The sequence below is a fragment of the Artemia sp. Qi Xiang Cuo genome, chromosome 11, assembly GCF_049724085.1.
Source record: "Artemia sp. Qi Xiang Cuo chromosome 11, ASM4972408v1, whole genome shotgun sequence".
NCBI classification, from domain to species: Eukaryota; Metazoa; Arthropoda; class Branchiopoda; order Anostraca; family Artemiidae; genus Artemia; species Artemia sp. Qi Xiang Cuo.
In genome coordinates, this window is record NC_142804.1 from 66,858,228 (window position 1) to 66,874,269 (window position 16,042).

Here is a 16,042-nt window from a genome sequence, read left to right on the forward strand (position 1 = left end):
GAATCACTGTGTCGAGATTAGGAGATGTCCATCCTTAACTAAAAACGATTTTTTTTTTTTTTTTTTTTTTTTTTTTTTTTTTTTTTTTTTTTTTTAGATGCTAGGCTTTGGTCGAGGTTAGCCAAAATATCCTCTATTTAAAAGAACAAATGACATCAGACACCCCCCCCCACATACACACACAATTTGATTTTGCCAACACTTGCATGAAAATAAATATTTTTCTGCCCTATTCTTTCCTAGCTATGGAGTCTTACATGAGAAACTATATTGAAGTTAATTTTTTCTCAGTTTTAAGCTTATTGTTATTAATTTATATTATTATACCACTCTGATGTGGAAATACAGTCTTATTTTATATAATCTTACTTGATGTATCGTTAGCCCTATTAGTTTTTACTCTAAACCCGTAGCTCCCAAACTTATTTGACGTACCACCCCTTTCCAGAAAAAAATATTGCTCAGCACCCCCAGCGCTCAGTAATTTAACAGCAATTAATCAGAATTACCTATGTATTAAAGCTTCTACCTTTTTTGGAAAATGCAGTAAAGAATTAAGATTCATTATTTGGCGTTCTTTCCATACATCATGGTAGCTTTTCTAGCAATGTACTTCATTCCCCCCCTGGTGGTCCAAGATATAGCTACTACTACTAACAACAACTCACCGCAACACCAAGCCGCCTGAGGCCGACTCATCTACACATGCTCCCCCTCCATGCCATTTTATTCAAAGCCTCCCTCTTTACACCCTCCCAGGATGTTCTTATTAGGCCCCGACCAATATATCGGCCGACCCATATTATCGGACCGATATGAGGGTCAGTGTCATTATCGGATATCAGAAAAAGAATATCAGTTATCGGCCAATATTTTTTTTACTTTTATCCGGAACTTGTCCTGAAGAGGGCAGCAGAATTCCTCAGGTAATTTTTGCTTGTCTTGCCCTTGGTGGCGGAGCCCCCAGCTAAGCTTGACCATGGTGGCAGCAGAGGTGAGTCAAATGAAGTCAAAGTAAATTCGTTGTCAATACTTGAAAATACATACCCTGTGCAGCAATGTTCTAAATGCAGGGTGACTTCAAGAACGTACACCTTCTACCAGAACAGCAAAAAAAAAATACAATGAACCATACATTTCCGTTTAATACGAAAGTTTACTTGCGTGGGTGAAAGATCCAAGACTCAGTCAATTAAAACCATGATATCCAGTCAGGGACGCAGCTAAGGAGGAGAGGGGGTGCCGTTAGGTGGGGAGGGGGCGAGATCCAAGGTGTCGCCGCCGCGTGTCAACATCTCGAAAAATTTACCTATTTACCTTGGAAATTTAGTTTGTGTGTCTGCATTTGTCGGCATACTGTACGATTTTGTCGACATATTCTTTAAATCACTCCTCCAAACTTAAAAGTCTAGCTGCACCTCTGTATCTAGAGTGTCTTCCATAGATTCATTCGAAAGAGACCATATCATATGAATGTAAAGTAAAGTTTTCACAATAATATGTGAATGATTAAAATTCAAAGTCCCGCTATCGAAATTTGGGTTTTGAATAATCAATTTCAATAAATATCTTACGCTTCATTCAATCAGATTTTCACGCATGTGCGTTTATGTAACTAAATCAGCTTCTTTGCTTTAAGTTTTCTTATCTGTCACTTGCGCAAATATTCGCCATTTCTTTTGTGTGCTCAGAAGCTGCTGATCAGAAAAAGGTAAAGAAATCATAACATTCTGGTAAATGGCCTAACTTATGGAATCCATAGTAAATTATTGAGACTGTTCTTTGGTGTGTAATAGACCAGGGAAAACATGTAAGTACGAATATGGGCAGAGATTGGGGGATTTAAAGCTTAGGTAAGGTTATTTCGTGGAGGGGAATTTATCTGCAAATTATATCGGTATCGTATCGGTACGATACTGATATATCGGTATCGGACCCCAAAAATCCATATCGGTCGGGCCCCGAGTTCTCATGTCCCTGAAATCTCTACATCCTCCCACCTCAGCCGTGGGCGACATTGCTTTCCATTTAGCCCTAGACCGTTGGCCAAAAAGGAAAATCTTTCATCCTTCATCCGTAAAACATGCCCTAGCCATCTCAACCTTCCTCTCATTATAGCCCTATAAAGCAGGATTGAACCACACTTTTCGTACAGCCTACTGTTGGAAACACGGTCAGTCAGTCGGGTACCCAAAACAATTCGTCGGCGGTTTTTCTGCAAAACACCTAGCAAATCTCCTGATGCGTCACGTCTTCTTTTTCACGTCTTCTTCTTCTTCTTCTTCCAGTTTTCCTGCATTCTCGACATGGTGAAAAACATTCCACCAACTGAATTCAATAAAACTGTTGGGTAAACATATTATAAAATAAAATTTTTGCGTTCCTTTGCTCTTCAGTCGCAGTGTGTAGACCCTGGTACCGCGTCGGCAGATGGACCTAAAGCCGCCAACGAGAGGCCCGGTTGACCACCACCGAAGTGTCGCAACGCCGCCGGCGCGCCGCACGCGCGCCACCGGCGGCGCGTTCGGTTGACTTTGAATTAATTTTGTGGCAATTCTTTATTGCGTCAACCTCAAAGTCGGAGCTTTACTTTTCTCGTGTGGTTAAGTGTTTCGATTTTCCTGATTAGAAATCAAGCAGGGTTGCACTATCCCTGAATTCGGGGATTTGCTCGAAAATCTATGTGTCACCGCTTAAAAAAATTTGGTTCCCCGAATCCCCGAAAATCACCCAATCACCCCTAGTGATTTATCCCTAGTAACTATGCCTGCCAAATATAACTTTGTATACCATAATCCTTCACTACTATTTTGTCCGTTAATTTTCGTCTCTTGTGTTACTTCGCATATAAACCAGACAGATACAATTGCAATATAAACGGTTCTTCATATGTTGACAAAAGTATCGTCTTTATGAAATTAAATAAAAAAAAAAGTTTTTTTTAACTGAAAGTAAGGAGCAACATTAAAACTTAAAACGAACAGCAATTATTCCTTATATGAAAGGGGCTGTCCCCTCCTCAACGCCTCGCTCTTTACATTAAAGTTTACTTATTGTTTTTAATATATTCTCTGAGGCCATCCATAGCTTAGGTAAGCTTATTACCATTATCATGTACTTATTGTTTTAAAAAGTAGAGGTGACGAAGAGTCAAAATAAGGTATTGAGGAGGGGGGTAACCCTTCATATAAGGCATAATTTGTTTGTTTTTCAAATAATGCCGGTAAATCTGGCTCACCCTGTATGAAATATACCCCTCCCCCTCACGGAACTCCTCCGTGGAAATTTCATACAACGTAAAGTGAACTCCCCCCCCCGTCAAATTCCCTTCAGACAGTTCCTTACTCGCTGAGAATCTCCCCCCCCCCCCTCTATAAAATTGCTTGTGGACGATTCACCCTGAAAAAATCTCCTTAGCATTTTTTGATTGGAATAAGACTTTAATCAATAATCGGTTTCTCGGATACTCCAGAAATGCCCCCTTCCGTGGAAATTATTTCCCAGAAGACAAAACTCGAGCTAAAAAGCCCCAGGAGAATCCCCCCAGAACATCTCCATATAAAAACTTGGCAAAGTGAATTTACGACAATTCAAAAGAATTTCGTTAAGTAATTCTGTCAAAACCCCCCAGGGTAACATTTCCCCTAGAATATTCACTCATCAGAAATTTCTCTCCCTAACGAAGATTCTTCCATGAGAAATCCCCCCAAGCATAACATCCCCCCCCCAAACAAAATGGCTGTATGCTTCCCAATAACAAATATTATATGTAAACCATGGGCAAAGTTCACAACTTGCAGCCCTTCCCCCGGGGACTTTGGCGGGTCTTTTCGACTATGCCGATTTTGTTTGGCTATTAGATTTTTCGATTATGCTGAACAAAATGGCTATCTCAAAATTTCAATCCGGTGCCTTTGGGAAAAAAATGAGCGTGGGAGGAGGCCTAGTTGCCCTCCAATTTTTTTGGTCACTGAAAAAGGGCACTAGAACTTTTGATTTTCGTTCGAATGAACCCTCTCGCGATATTTCAGGACCACTGGGTCGACTCGATCACCCGTGGGAAGAAAAAAAACAAACAAATAAAAACGCATCCTCGATCTTTCTTCTGGCAAAAAAAAACAACAGAATTCCACACTTTTGCATACAGGAGCTTTAAATCTCTACAATAGAGCTATATGATACGCTGAATCTGATAGTGTGATTTTTAATTAAGATTCTATGACTTTAGAGGGTGTTTCCCCCCTTTTTTCGAAAATAAGGCAAATATTCTCAGACTCGTAACTTTTGATGGGTAATACTAAGCTTGATGAAATTTATATATTTGAAATCAGCATGAATAGGCCCGAATCTTTTGTAAATTCAAGCTGGGATTTGAGAAAGACTGATGAAAACATTAATGTTTGCGGTCAACAGATCGCACCGGTGGCGCGCCGCCAACATCTCACCAGTGGCCGTGCGTCGCCGCTACCGTTTTTGGCCCTGCCGTCGCCGGTCTTCCCTTATCGGTGCGGCGCCGGGGTCCACCTGTGTTCCTGTCTCTTATTATGTGTTTTTACAATAAAAAGGACAACGTTGACTAGTGACTACAGTTTAAGTAACTACAATGGGATTGTAGATAAAATATTTACAATCGCAATAAATATATATAAAATAATATAATATATTACAAAATAAACAATAAATATACAATAAATAAAATAATAAAAACAATAAATAAAATAAAAATAAATATAAAATATTACAATCCCAATAAATAAAATATTATACAGAATAATTTGAAATATGGATAACAACGGAAGGAAGTATTATAGTCTTATAAATAGAAACATGCTGCATATTATAAAGTAAGAATTCCAATATTTGTACGTTTTCTTTTAGTTTTTAATAAGCATTTTCAATAAATTTAGTTTTTTATATATCTTAGATTAGAGGTATTTTGAATAACATATATTTTTGATTAATTTGGACGGTCAATCAAAGCTCGTTCACCTTGAACAGCCTCCATGCAGAAGAAATATTCATAAAAAAAGAGATGACAATAAGACAGTGTTTCTAATCAGAGATTCCGTCAACCTATATGGCTTTCAAATTATCTTACTCGTAAGCCCATCAACCAGTTGGTCTCACGTGTTAAGAGGTACATTTTTCTAATCTTAGCACGATTCCTTTGTCAAAATTATATGTTAATTCTTTTTAAGCTTTTGTAAGCTCATTAAAACAGTCACATATAATTAAAAAATCACAGAATAACAAGAACAGTGTATTTTTTAAAGAAATTTACTAAGTTGAATTACATGTGGCTATAATTTTTAATAAATTTCGGCGGTCAATCGAAGCTCGCTCACCTTGATATTTTTATTTTATACATTAACTTTCTTGTATTTAAAACAACCTAGGTACTCAAACCTAGATACTCAACCAACCTAGGTACTCAAAACAACCTAGGTACTCAAACCTAGATGTATTCTCCTGAAGGCTAACCAAAAGAGCCACCCTAGCTGAGTGGATGGCATGCTGGACTTGTAATCCTACGTCCTCCAGAACGAGGGTTCGAGTCTTAGTGTAGCAATTCTTTGACTTGGGGGTCATTGATGTGACTCTGCAAGCTCAGCCATATGAGTCTGGGGAGGGTTAAACAAATCTTATTGTAACATCTAAATTACACTGCCAGATGAGGCTGGAAACGTCTTGGTATATGCCATGATATATATCGCCATGATACATGGTTATACACGAGGAAGTTGGTTGGATGAATTATACAAGCTTATGGTTATTAATTAGGGTAATCATACCACAAAACCAAGGAGAAAAAAGTTTGGATTCTTACCAGTGTCTGAATCAGAGTCTGATCCAAAGAATGGATTATCGGAATCACTGGGATTTTCTGAGATACTTTCATCTTCATCTTCACTTTCTGAAAAATCAAATTCGGAATCCGAATCCTTACCATCAGAAATGGAGTCATCGAACCTCATCTTCTTAGTCTTCTCTAGTGCCGAGTTTGCTAAAAAAAAAAAAAAAAAAAGCAAAAAAAAAAAAAGAAAAGAAAAGAACAGAACTTTTACAATCAAAACAGAGCCATTTAGGTCATGGCAGACACGACAAAAAAAAAATATAATGACAGATGCTCTTTGCCCAGGACTGCCAATCCACAAAAATGTCAGGAGGAATTTTTTTTTTCATTATTCAAATATGAAGATACAAAAAAGCATTTTCCAACCTCCAGGGGGAGAGGGGGGGGGGTCTAGCTTTTTTCGGTTTTTATTTCAATGAACATATCGAAAAAGGCATTTTTGGAAATCTATGGGGGGGGGGGTATAAAACTTAGATGGCAATTGCCCCTTTCCATTACCCTCTCACGTCTTTAACATCAAATAGAGAAACTTTTAGAATAGAATATGTAGAGTAGAATATTTTTATTTATAACACATACATAAATAAATGTCACAAAACAGCGCACATACCTGGTGGCATACTTTAGCGCTGACAATATTGCCAACCAAAATACACAGCCATTTTCTAACTAAATTTCACAACAACGAAAAAGAAAACCCTAATGAACAAAATGCTTAGCATGTCATAAGATATTTCTTCACCAGTCTAAAAAAATTTCAAGTGTTGCTGCATTCTCGGACTGATGCTGGAATTGAGTTCCAGATTTTTGGCCCAGTGTGACGGATGCTGAATCCCGCTCTCGATGTCGGGCATATTTCGCACGAAAAGTCTGAACGATGCGTAGTAGGATAATTATGAAATTGAGAATTAGTTGGAAAAATGCTGGAGAAATTTACAGGTAAGTTACTATAGTGATAATCGTGACAAATACTAGAGATAGAAATTAAATGAAGTTGGTCCAAAGGAAAAATTCCTGAAGTCCCATATAGGTGTCTAACTGAAGATCTGCAGTCAACATTAAAAAGAATCCTCATTGCTTTATTCTGAAGCATTTGGAGAGATTTGAAAACAGACGAAAAAGTAGATGCCCAAACCGAAATACAATAGAGAAAATATGGGTGGACGAAAGAATAATAAATAGATTTTAAAATGAATTTAGGAAAGAAATGAAAAAGACGAGTTAGCATGCAGATATTTCGTGAAGATTTTAACGATATTATTTTTACATATTTATGAAACGACAAATTTTCATCTAAAATAATCCAAAGATATTTGAACTGATCTATCCGTTTTAATTCAAGACCATTCAAGAAAAGAGCTATCTGACACTACTGATCCAGTTCGCGAAAATAACATATATAGACATTTTTTTTTCATTAAGAGCAAGTAAATTCCTTGAATACCAATCAGATACAGTTAGTAACGTACTTTCGAGGTTATGGAAAAGAACTGAAAGGTCCCGGTGAGAAGCAAAAATTACTACATCATCAGCAAACATTATAATTTTACAAAGAGGAAAAACTTCTGGCAAATCATTTATAAAAAGAAGAAACAGAATAGACCCAAGGACAGAGCCCTGAGGCACTCCGTAATTAATCGGAAAAGTTTCGGAACGGAGATCACGAGATTTATCAACACAATCTAGTCGTCTCCTAGAAAGGTAAGATGCAAAAAATTTAACAGCTTGTGTTGAAAACCCATAAGACTTGAGTTTAAAAAGAAGCAACGAATGATTTACGGTGTCAAAACGCCTTGGCGACATCAACAAAAATCGCCAACGCGTGTTGACCATCATCTAGTGAATCATTAATATTTAGTAAGAGCTCATGAATTGCCAGTTCAGTTGACTTTCCTTTTATAAAACCATATTGAGACGTGTGTAAATCTTACTATCAAATAAATATTTTTGTAATTGACTATTTGCAAGTTTTTCCAAAATGTTGCTGAAAATCGAAAGTAGAGAAATGCCTCTATAATCTAAAGGGTCAGTTGAACTCCCAGCTTTAGGTAATGCTATAACATTTGCTGTTTATTACAAGCTCAGGAAAAAGTCCATGCATAAGTGATAGATTACGAAAAAAATAAGAATTCCAAATAGGGATAGGTCCTTTTATTAGACAGTGAAACGAAAATATAAAACAAAGACTCAAAATATTTCGATAACACAGTCGGTCATCATCATCAGTAGAGTTACTACTGATGATGATGACCAACTGTGTTATTGAAATATTTAGAGTCATTGTTTTATATTTTTGTTTCACTGTCTAATAAAAGGACCTATCCCTATTTGGAATTCTTATTGTTTTCGTCATAGAAAAGGCAGTGTGGTCATGGAGAATAATAGTAAAGTGATAGATTAAAGATATGTGCCAACAAGGGTGAAATGCCTGATGCTATTTGCTTTACGGTTTGAGCCGAAAATCCAAATTCGTCCTTAGAAAAACTCCGTCCTTAGAAAAACTGTCCAAAATTGTTTGGACAGATAATGGTCGCATTTTCGCGAAATTACCCCGCCAAAGCGCACGGAGTCGGCTCTATAGCCTAGCTGATACTTATTGATTTTGTCATAGTTGATTTAGTTAGATGTATCTTTTTTTTTTCTTTTTTTTTTTTTCTTTTTTTTTTTCGAGTGTATGTTTTAAGGATGATATGTGATATTTCTCACTTGCGATTTCTAGAGTGTAATCCTTTTAGAGTAGGAGATGTTCTTTATGTTGATTCAGTTCAAGTGCTGATTTTTCCCCTTAAAGAGATAGTTTTTATGTGGATGTAGAGCTTTATAATAATGGATTTGCAGCCATCGTAAACAAACCTTCGGGTTTTTATAGATGGCCGCTGTAAATTTGTTTGTATTTTTTTATGTTAAATAAATTAATTTGAATTTGAATTTGAATTTGTTTAAGCTTCAGAATAACTTTTTCAATCTCATGAGGCTTAATCTCAGAAAAAGAAAACAAATTTTCTGCATGTTGCTCATTAACTGGAACAGAAGGGGAATTCAGTTGCATATTCAGTCGATGCAAGTTTAGAACCAATATTACTGAAATAATCTCCAAAAGCATTTAAAATTTCATTGGGATTTGTAACATGTTCTCCATTTAAAACAAGGCAATTAACACTAGTATTTTTACGACTATGAGGACGTATCTTTTCATTTATCAATTGCCATGTTTTTCTCATATCCGATTTATACTCAAAAAATTTCTCTTTATAATATTTTCTCTTCTCATGTATTATAATTAAATTTAGCTTATTCCTATAAACTCTGAATTCTTCAAACGACTCAGGTATCTGTAATTCTAAATAATTCTTAAATTTTCTATTTTTATGTTTTAACGATGTCAAAATACCTTCAGTAATCCATGGGTCAAATTTCTGCGCAAACTTTCCATGCGAAACTCGTGTTGAAGAAGCCCGATCCCGCAGTCGAATCATTTGATCAATAAAATCTGAAAACGCAGCATTTGCGTCATCTGAGCCATAAACCGAACTCCAATCATGATCACCAATTAACTGACGTAGAATTTTACAATCAATCCATGTATATCGCTTTTTTGAATTATCCATTGTTGAATCTCGATCTTGTTTATTACTATTATTTAAATTTAAAAGAACACTCGCCGGAAAATGATCCGACATATCAGACAAAATTACTGACGATTTTTCCGCATGAAATAAAACAGGAGAGAAAAATATATTATCTATTAATGTAGCTGTGTTAGCTGTAACTCTTGTCGGCAGAGAAATACTTGAAAGAAAATTAGAACACAGCATCATACTTAAAAACTCCATATTATTTCCAACATCGAGATTCAAAAGATCAAAGTTAAAATCACCCGAAATAATAACCAGTTTTTTCAACGCTTCCAGATTTATCAACAGCGGTTCAAAAACTTCAAAAATCTTTTTGGGTTTCCCGACGGAGATCGATAAACAGACCCGAAAATAAATGGATTACAGTCCAAAGGTACAACTTCAACAAAAATAGTCTCACATAACCCTTCATCAAATACAGACAAATCACTGAGAATACTAAAAGACCAGTCATCACGAATATACAGCATCTGACCTCCTCTCACATTCTGACACCTTGTGCGCGAAATACACTTCTTCCCGGGCAGATCTAACATTGTAAGAGGTGTATTAGCAGACAAAAAAGTTCCGCAAACTCCAACAATGTCTATAGGACTAGATGCAAGCAAGAGCTTCAGTTCATTGATTGCACTTTGCAACCCCTGGGCATTTACATGTAACGATCGAATCGGAAAATCACAATATTTTGTTTTATCCGATAGAAAGTCGCCTGAAGAATACTCACATTAAGGTAGATTATTAGACACGAATGCAAGTCAAGAGGAGGAGGATATACACCTTCGAATCAGATTCAGATTCGACGGGAATGAAATTGATAATTATGTATTGCAAAATTGTTTCCTTTTCGTAATTTATTGAAGTGTTTTTGGAATTATGATTAAAAATTATGAATTTTTTTGCTTCAAGATCATGACGTTATATAGTTTTATTGTATTTGAATTATTTATGTAAATATTCATCGATTCACGTTCCACTCTCCAACTCCTAATACTGCTTATATCTTATATTTGTTGCTTTAGTGTGCTACCGATTGATTCCGTTTGTGAAGTTTGAAAGTGAGTTATTACTACCACTACTAGTGTGACGAAGTTAACTATTCTTTCCAACCCAAATTAGCTGTACCTATTGGTTCTAGAATACAGCACAAGAAGTGACTAGACGTTTTTTGTCCAACCTTCAACCATCACTTCCCCCACCCAAGGAAGCACACCAAGATCGGTAAATAAAGGATAATTTTGCCACCTAACGGCAGAATGGCCGCTGGAACTAGGAGGTTCTAAAATGAGCCTTTCAAAATATCCAAGCTGAATGCATCTCCCAATGTTTGCTCGAGAGCATTCTGTCCATAATTCTAACATGTTTGCTTTGCAGCACAAAATGGTGGAAACTGGTATTTTGATTTTGGTGCCATCTTTGTTAAACAGATACAAAAAAATAAATGGTCTCAAAAATATGAAAATATGAAATTCTAAATATGAAAATATTTCTTTATTTATTTCTAACTCGTCTTACAATACAAAAGTACGCAGAGACGGACTACACAGAGAAAACGAAAAAAAAAACAGGAATAAGAGAAAAAAAGAGACACGTCACAACTACCAGAACAATTAATAAAGGACATCTATAAAACACTGAACAACTTTTACACACATATAATTTTGAATCATCACTGCATAGGAGGGGGATACCATGGATGGAAATTGATTTTGCGATTGTGTTTCGAAATACGCTTTGATAGAGCTATTGCTGGGTCGGCTATTTTATTTTCGCGGGTTAATACTGAATTTCGGGTCCACGGGAGTAAATGAAGTAAATATTTTGCAAACTTGAACATACTGAAGGGAGTTTACGTTTATCTGTTCATGAGAAAATCTTCCAAAATGGTTCTGTGTATAAAAAATGTGGTAGTGCTGTTGAACTATATAGTTTAGCGAAGATTATTCGGTTGAAACATTTCTATTTCGGACAACTGAAGCATAAGACGCACCTCATTTTTTTTCAAAGTGGAATATCAGCAGCAAACGGGTTGGACCAATTGGTAGACCAAGATAAACAAGTTTTTCAACTGGCTTTCCTAAAGAACGTCCCAGTTGGACTGACTGTGGGAGACCCAAATTATCCCAATTAAATAGAAGAACCTCAGAAATATCAGAATTAAATTCCAGCCCCAATTTGGAATATTCACTCTCAAGTATGCTGAAGTTTTCTTCGATCCACTGTATTAACCTGCAAAGATCAAGGACATCATCCGCATAACAGAAAAATGTCACGTTTGTTGCTGCCTCAATTCATGAGGATATGCATTTTGATTGAGCGTCTAGGACACACTTGTTAAAAAGAGTAGGCGAAGTAATAGCACCTTGACGCGTACCTTTATAAACAGAAACAAAACTATTTTGATCATTCGGTGGGCTACTGGGAAAAAGAAAGTCTATTTCATGGAGCACGTGTTAGATTAGATGAATTGGAAATTGGCAAATTAAATTAATTTGTAATTTTAATGCATAACTTAAGTCGCGAATATAAATTTTTCAAGCTACGAATAACAGAGGGGTGAACACCTCTTTTTACGTATGAAGGAGCATGGCTCCGTGCACAAATGAATCAAATGCACGCTTAAAACCGTAAGCTACTAGAACGAGACTTTCCTGGGCCAGTTCAGCCTCTACTAGGACATAAGCTGAAACACTGAGGGCATTAACTCAACTCTATTTTATTCTGAAAACCAAACTGGTATGGCGGAAGGCTACAATTCTCCTTTAATTCATCTACAAAAGGCAGCTTAAACAGTTTACAAAATACAGTAGAGTTATTATAGGCCTAATGGTCGAACACCGAATGTTAAATTTGCCTTTCTTGGGGATAGGAAGGACATTAACAATGCAACAAGACGACAGGAATGTAAAAGTATAAAAAATCCCCTGCATGAGCAATCCTAGGTATAACGGGAGCAAAGGGGCTCCATAGATAACATGAAAGGCACTAATATTATCTACACCAAGTGAAGCTTTCCGTTTGAGCTTGGAGACTGCCGTTATCATGGCTTGTCTTATAACAACACAGTTACACAGTGAGACTCCGGGTATACAGATAGAAATTCATCAAGTTTTGATTCATATTTATGCTCTAAAGTAGGATCTGGTACGGCGAATTCATTCGAGAAATGTATTTTCCACTCAGACAGGGGGATATCAGAAGTTTTTGGAGTATTCGAGGATGTGGTGTTAGGGGGAACAAGGGATTTCCAAATGGAATTAGGCCACGTAGAAACTCTAAGTAAGTATGAGTCAACAATGCCTGCACAGTGACGAGCTAGCTCATTTGCAAAAATCTTTTTTTGTATAAAGCGAAATATCATTGAAAACACCCGACCTAGGACGACCATTATCTTTCCAAAAAGAAAACCAAAGCTTCACACGGGAGCACACTTCGGAGAGTTTTGTGTTGTTTGACCAATTTTTGATAAGATATCTTAAATATACAAGTGAAAATTTTTAAAGACAATTCTAAGTGCACCCCTGAAAAGTTATATTATTATTGTATCCCAAACCAAATCAATATGTCGAAATAGTACTGAAAACATAGAAAATCAAATAAATTAGTATTTTTTGAAAAAAAAGAAAGAGCAGTAGGCATCATACAACCCTTGGTCAGTCAGTGGAGAAGGAGCTACACATTCAAGTAGGTCAATGGAGGAGCTCTGGTCGTTGGCCCAGGACTGAGTGACGCGGAGGTCCGCAGTCGACCTAAGTCCTAGTAAGTAAGTTGTACGAAAAGTAACATACCAGCTTTACGTTTTCCCCCTTCACCTGGTAGCATGTTCAGCTCTTCTAAAATACTTCGTTCTTTACCAATACCGAGCATTCGTTTGATCTTGTCACCTCTATCAGGAGCTGGAAATTGTTTTTCAACAAGATTTTGGATGACACCCTTAGCTGTAGATACGAACTCTGTCATGTCTTCTTCTTGATCAATCATTTCTAGGGTTCGAGCCTCACCGGTAGACTGTAGACCAATAACAACACATTTTCCATTCTTTACAGCTTCCCTAAATAGCGAATAAGCACGACTTGAGTTTTTCTTTATCAGTTGGTTACTAAAGTTTTAGAAAAGTCAACAATATTTTTTTAATTTAGAGATCCTAATGACTCAGTTTTCACATAAATTATTTCCCACAGATTTATTTTGACCTTTTTAAAACATTTTGTGTTATTTTAAAGATCCTCCTGTTATCACAGTAGGAATGCTTTTGGATCAATCTCTGAAAGAACTAACCCTAACACCCTTCCACACCTCGCTCCCTCTGTGCAGGTAGGTTTAAAACCTTTTCAAAAGTCAATGAAAATACCAATTATTATTTATTAGTGGTAATCATAACTATACTTATGATAAAGAAATATAAAAACAAAGCTTTAGCGGAGGAAAGATTTTTCTTTGGAGTGAGGTGCTGATCCTCACAGATAATGGCAAGCTTCGACCTAAATAATAGGAACCCCAGTTCATCCTAGTAATTTTTTTTAAATCTCCCTTTGAGGGAGAGGATGTCTTGAGGGAGAGGATGCCTTGAGGGGCAAATCATCTTCTTTATCTACAAGTATGATAGTACTAACAAAAAAAATGGAGGATATTTGCGACGCTAAGGTGGATTAACAATTACTTTTTGATCAAAAAAGACTCAAATTTTACAGAAGGAGAGAAGAGAGAGAGAGTAAGAGTGAGAGAGAGAAATAGCGAGAGAGAGAGAGAGAGAGAGAGCGCGGGCGGGAGAGAGAGAGAGAGAGAGAGAGAGAGAGAGAGAGAGAGAGAGAGATTAATACAGATAAATCAAGCCACATACCTAGCTATTCTTACGGTATGACCAACTTTCGAAGCCATGCACATATATTTAAAAAACCTTTGATGGGCAGACCAAAATTGCGACCAAATGTTTTTTCGAGAGGATTTTTCTTCATCAGGAGGAATCATTATATCAATTGCTTCTTCAAACTTCTTTGTCATGTCAGTCCACTAGTGAAAATAGATTAAATAAATATACGTTGGTAGAAACTACTTTTACAACTTCTGACAATTCACAGCAGCGCCAAGAAGCTCAAGGCCAACAAAGCTGCGCAAGCTCCTCCTACTCGGTTCCGATTTTTTTTTTTTTACCCTTTGCTCCCTCCCTTGGAGTAAAAATTTCCTGTAATTTCAAAATTATCTTTAATTTTTCTGTTTTCCTTAAGTTCCTATTTCCTTTAATTCTCTTCTTATATCCTTTTCCTTTTCTATTCCAAGACATCCTACTTTTCGTTAGGCCCCAACCCGATTGCAAAAAAAAGGCACGATATTCACAACCTATCCGTAAAACACGACCGAATCATCTCAATCTTGCTATAGTTCAAAATTTCTAACCTTTCATTTGTCATTTTCCTTTTTATTTGTTTTCCTTTCCGCAAATCTTCCTTTATAAAGTTATTGGTTTCTCAGACCCAAGAAAATTACGTTTCTGCTTTGAAACTTATGAAAAAGGATAATTCTTTTTTTTTCTTTTTCCATTAGGGCCAAGTTCCCTCTCAAAAATTAAATTTTAGTCATCGGCCCAACCCCCCCCCCCCCATGCAGACTACCCTCAACTTTAGTTTGTTGGAAACTATTCAGTTTGCTTAATTAAACCTAAATTTGTTGGAACTACTTAATTGAATTTAGCTTAGCCAAAAGGTTTAAAAAATCTTGTTTCGCCCTAAAAGCGACATATGTTTCCAATCAATGCAAAATTACGCAATTGAACATTAACAACAACCAAACATTGCCAGGATATATGTAAAACATACCAAATCAACTGATTCGTCGTAAGCTTGAATGAACTTCGGTTTCATTTCGATGTCTTGAATATCAAAGGAAACACCAGCGAATGAAAGCTGTCTGGCTATGTAAACACCTCTGGCTTTCATATCCATTGCCACTAGTTCCATTGCTCCAACTCCTCTGAAAAATAACTCATAAATATCATAAATATGTATATAATAACTATGTATATAACTATAACTATGTATAATAACTAAATATGTATCATAAATAACTCATAAATATCATAAATATCATAAATATCATAAATATCATAAATATGAAAAAAAACTCATAAATATCATTTTCATAAAGCACTTTCTTGTTTAAAAAGAAAGAAAAATGTGATAGCTTTATAACATGAAGCATCTTGAGGTAAGTACCTCCCGAATATTGCGAAGTGTGCTACACATAATTATCGTTACGAATATTTTTTTTTTCTAACATCTACATCAAGAAGATGGGTACACACCAGTAGAGTACATTCAAAAGAATCATATTGAATACTGTCAAGTTTATTCGTAGAACTAATGCCATGATGTACTGTGACGTTAACTGTAGAGGCGAGTTCTAAGACTTACCGAACACCGATCTCCTTTATATTTTCCTCCACCATTTCATACTCTCACTTGTAGTTTATACCAACACACGTCCAAGAAGCTTTATCTCCTATGTGAACAAAGAACTGAAGAATGGAGTAAAAATTAGTCATCAATGATTATCAAATATC

The 16,042-nt window shown here is 36.3% G+C and overlaps 1 protein-coding gene across 1 annotated transcript in view; it reads right to left on the minus strand.

Annotated features, from left to right (window-relative positions):
* Positions 1 to 16,042, minus strand: part of LOC148947261 (protein strawberry notch homolog 1-like) — a 90,535-nt gene that overhangs the window by 33,070 nt on the left and 41,423 nt on the right. Inside the window, exons 10-13 of the mRNA XM_089096961.1 lie at positions 15,300 to 15,453; positions 14,327 to 14,496; positions 13,275 to 13,537; positions 5,828 to 6,004 (exon numbers count right to left, since the gene is read on the minus strand). Of these exons, the coding sequence (XP_088953087.1) occupies positions 5,828 to 6,004; positions 13,275 to 13,537; positions 14,327 to 14,496; positions 15,300 to 15,453 (764 nt within the window). The remainder of the gene's footprint in view (positions 1 to 5,827; positions 6,005 to 13,274; positions 13,538 to 14,326; positions 14,497 to 15,299; positions 15,454 to 16,042) is intronic.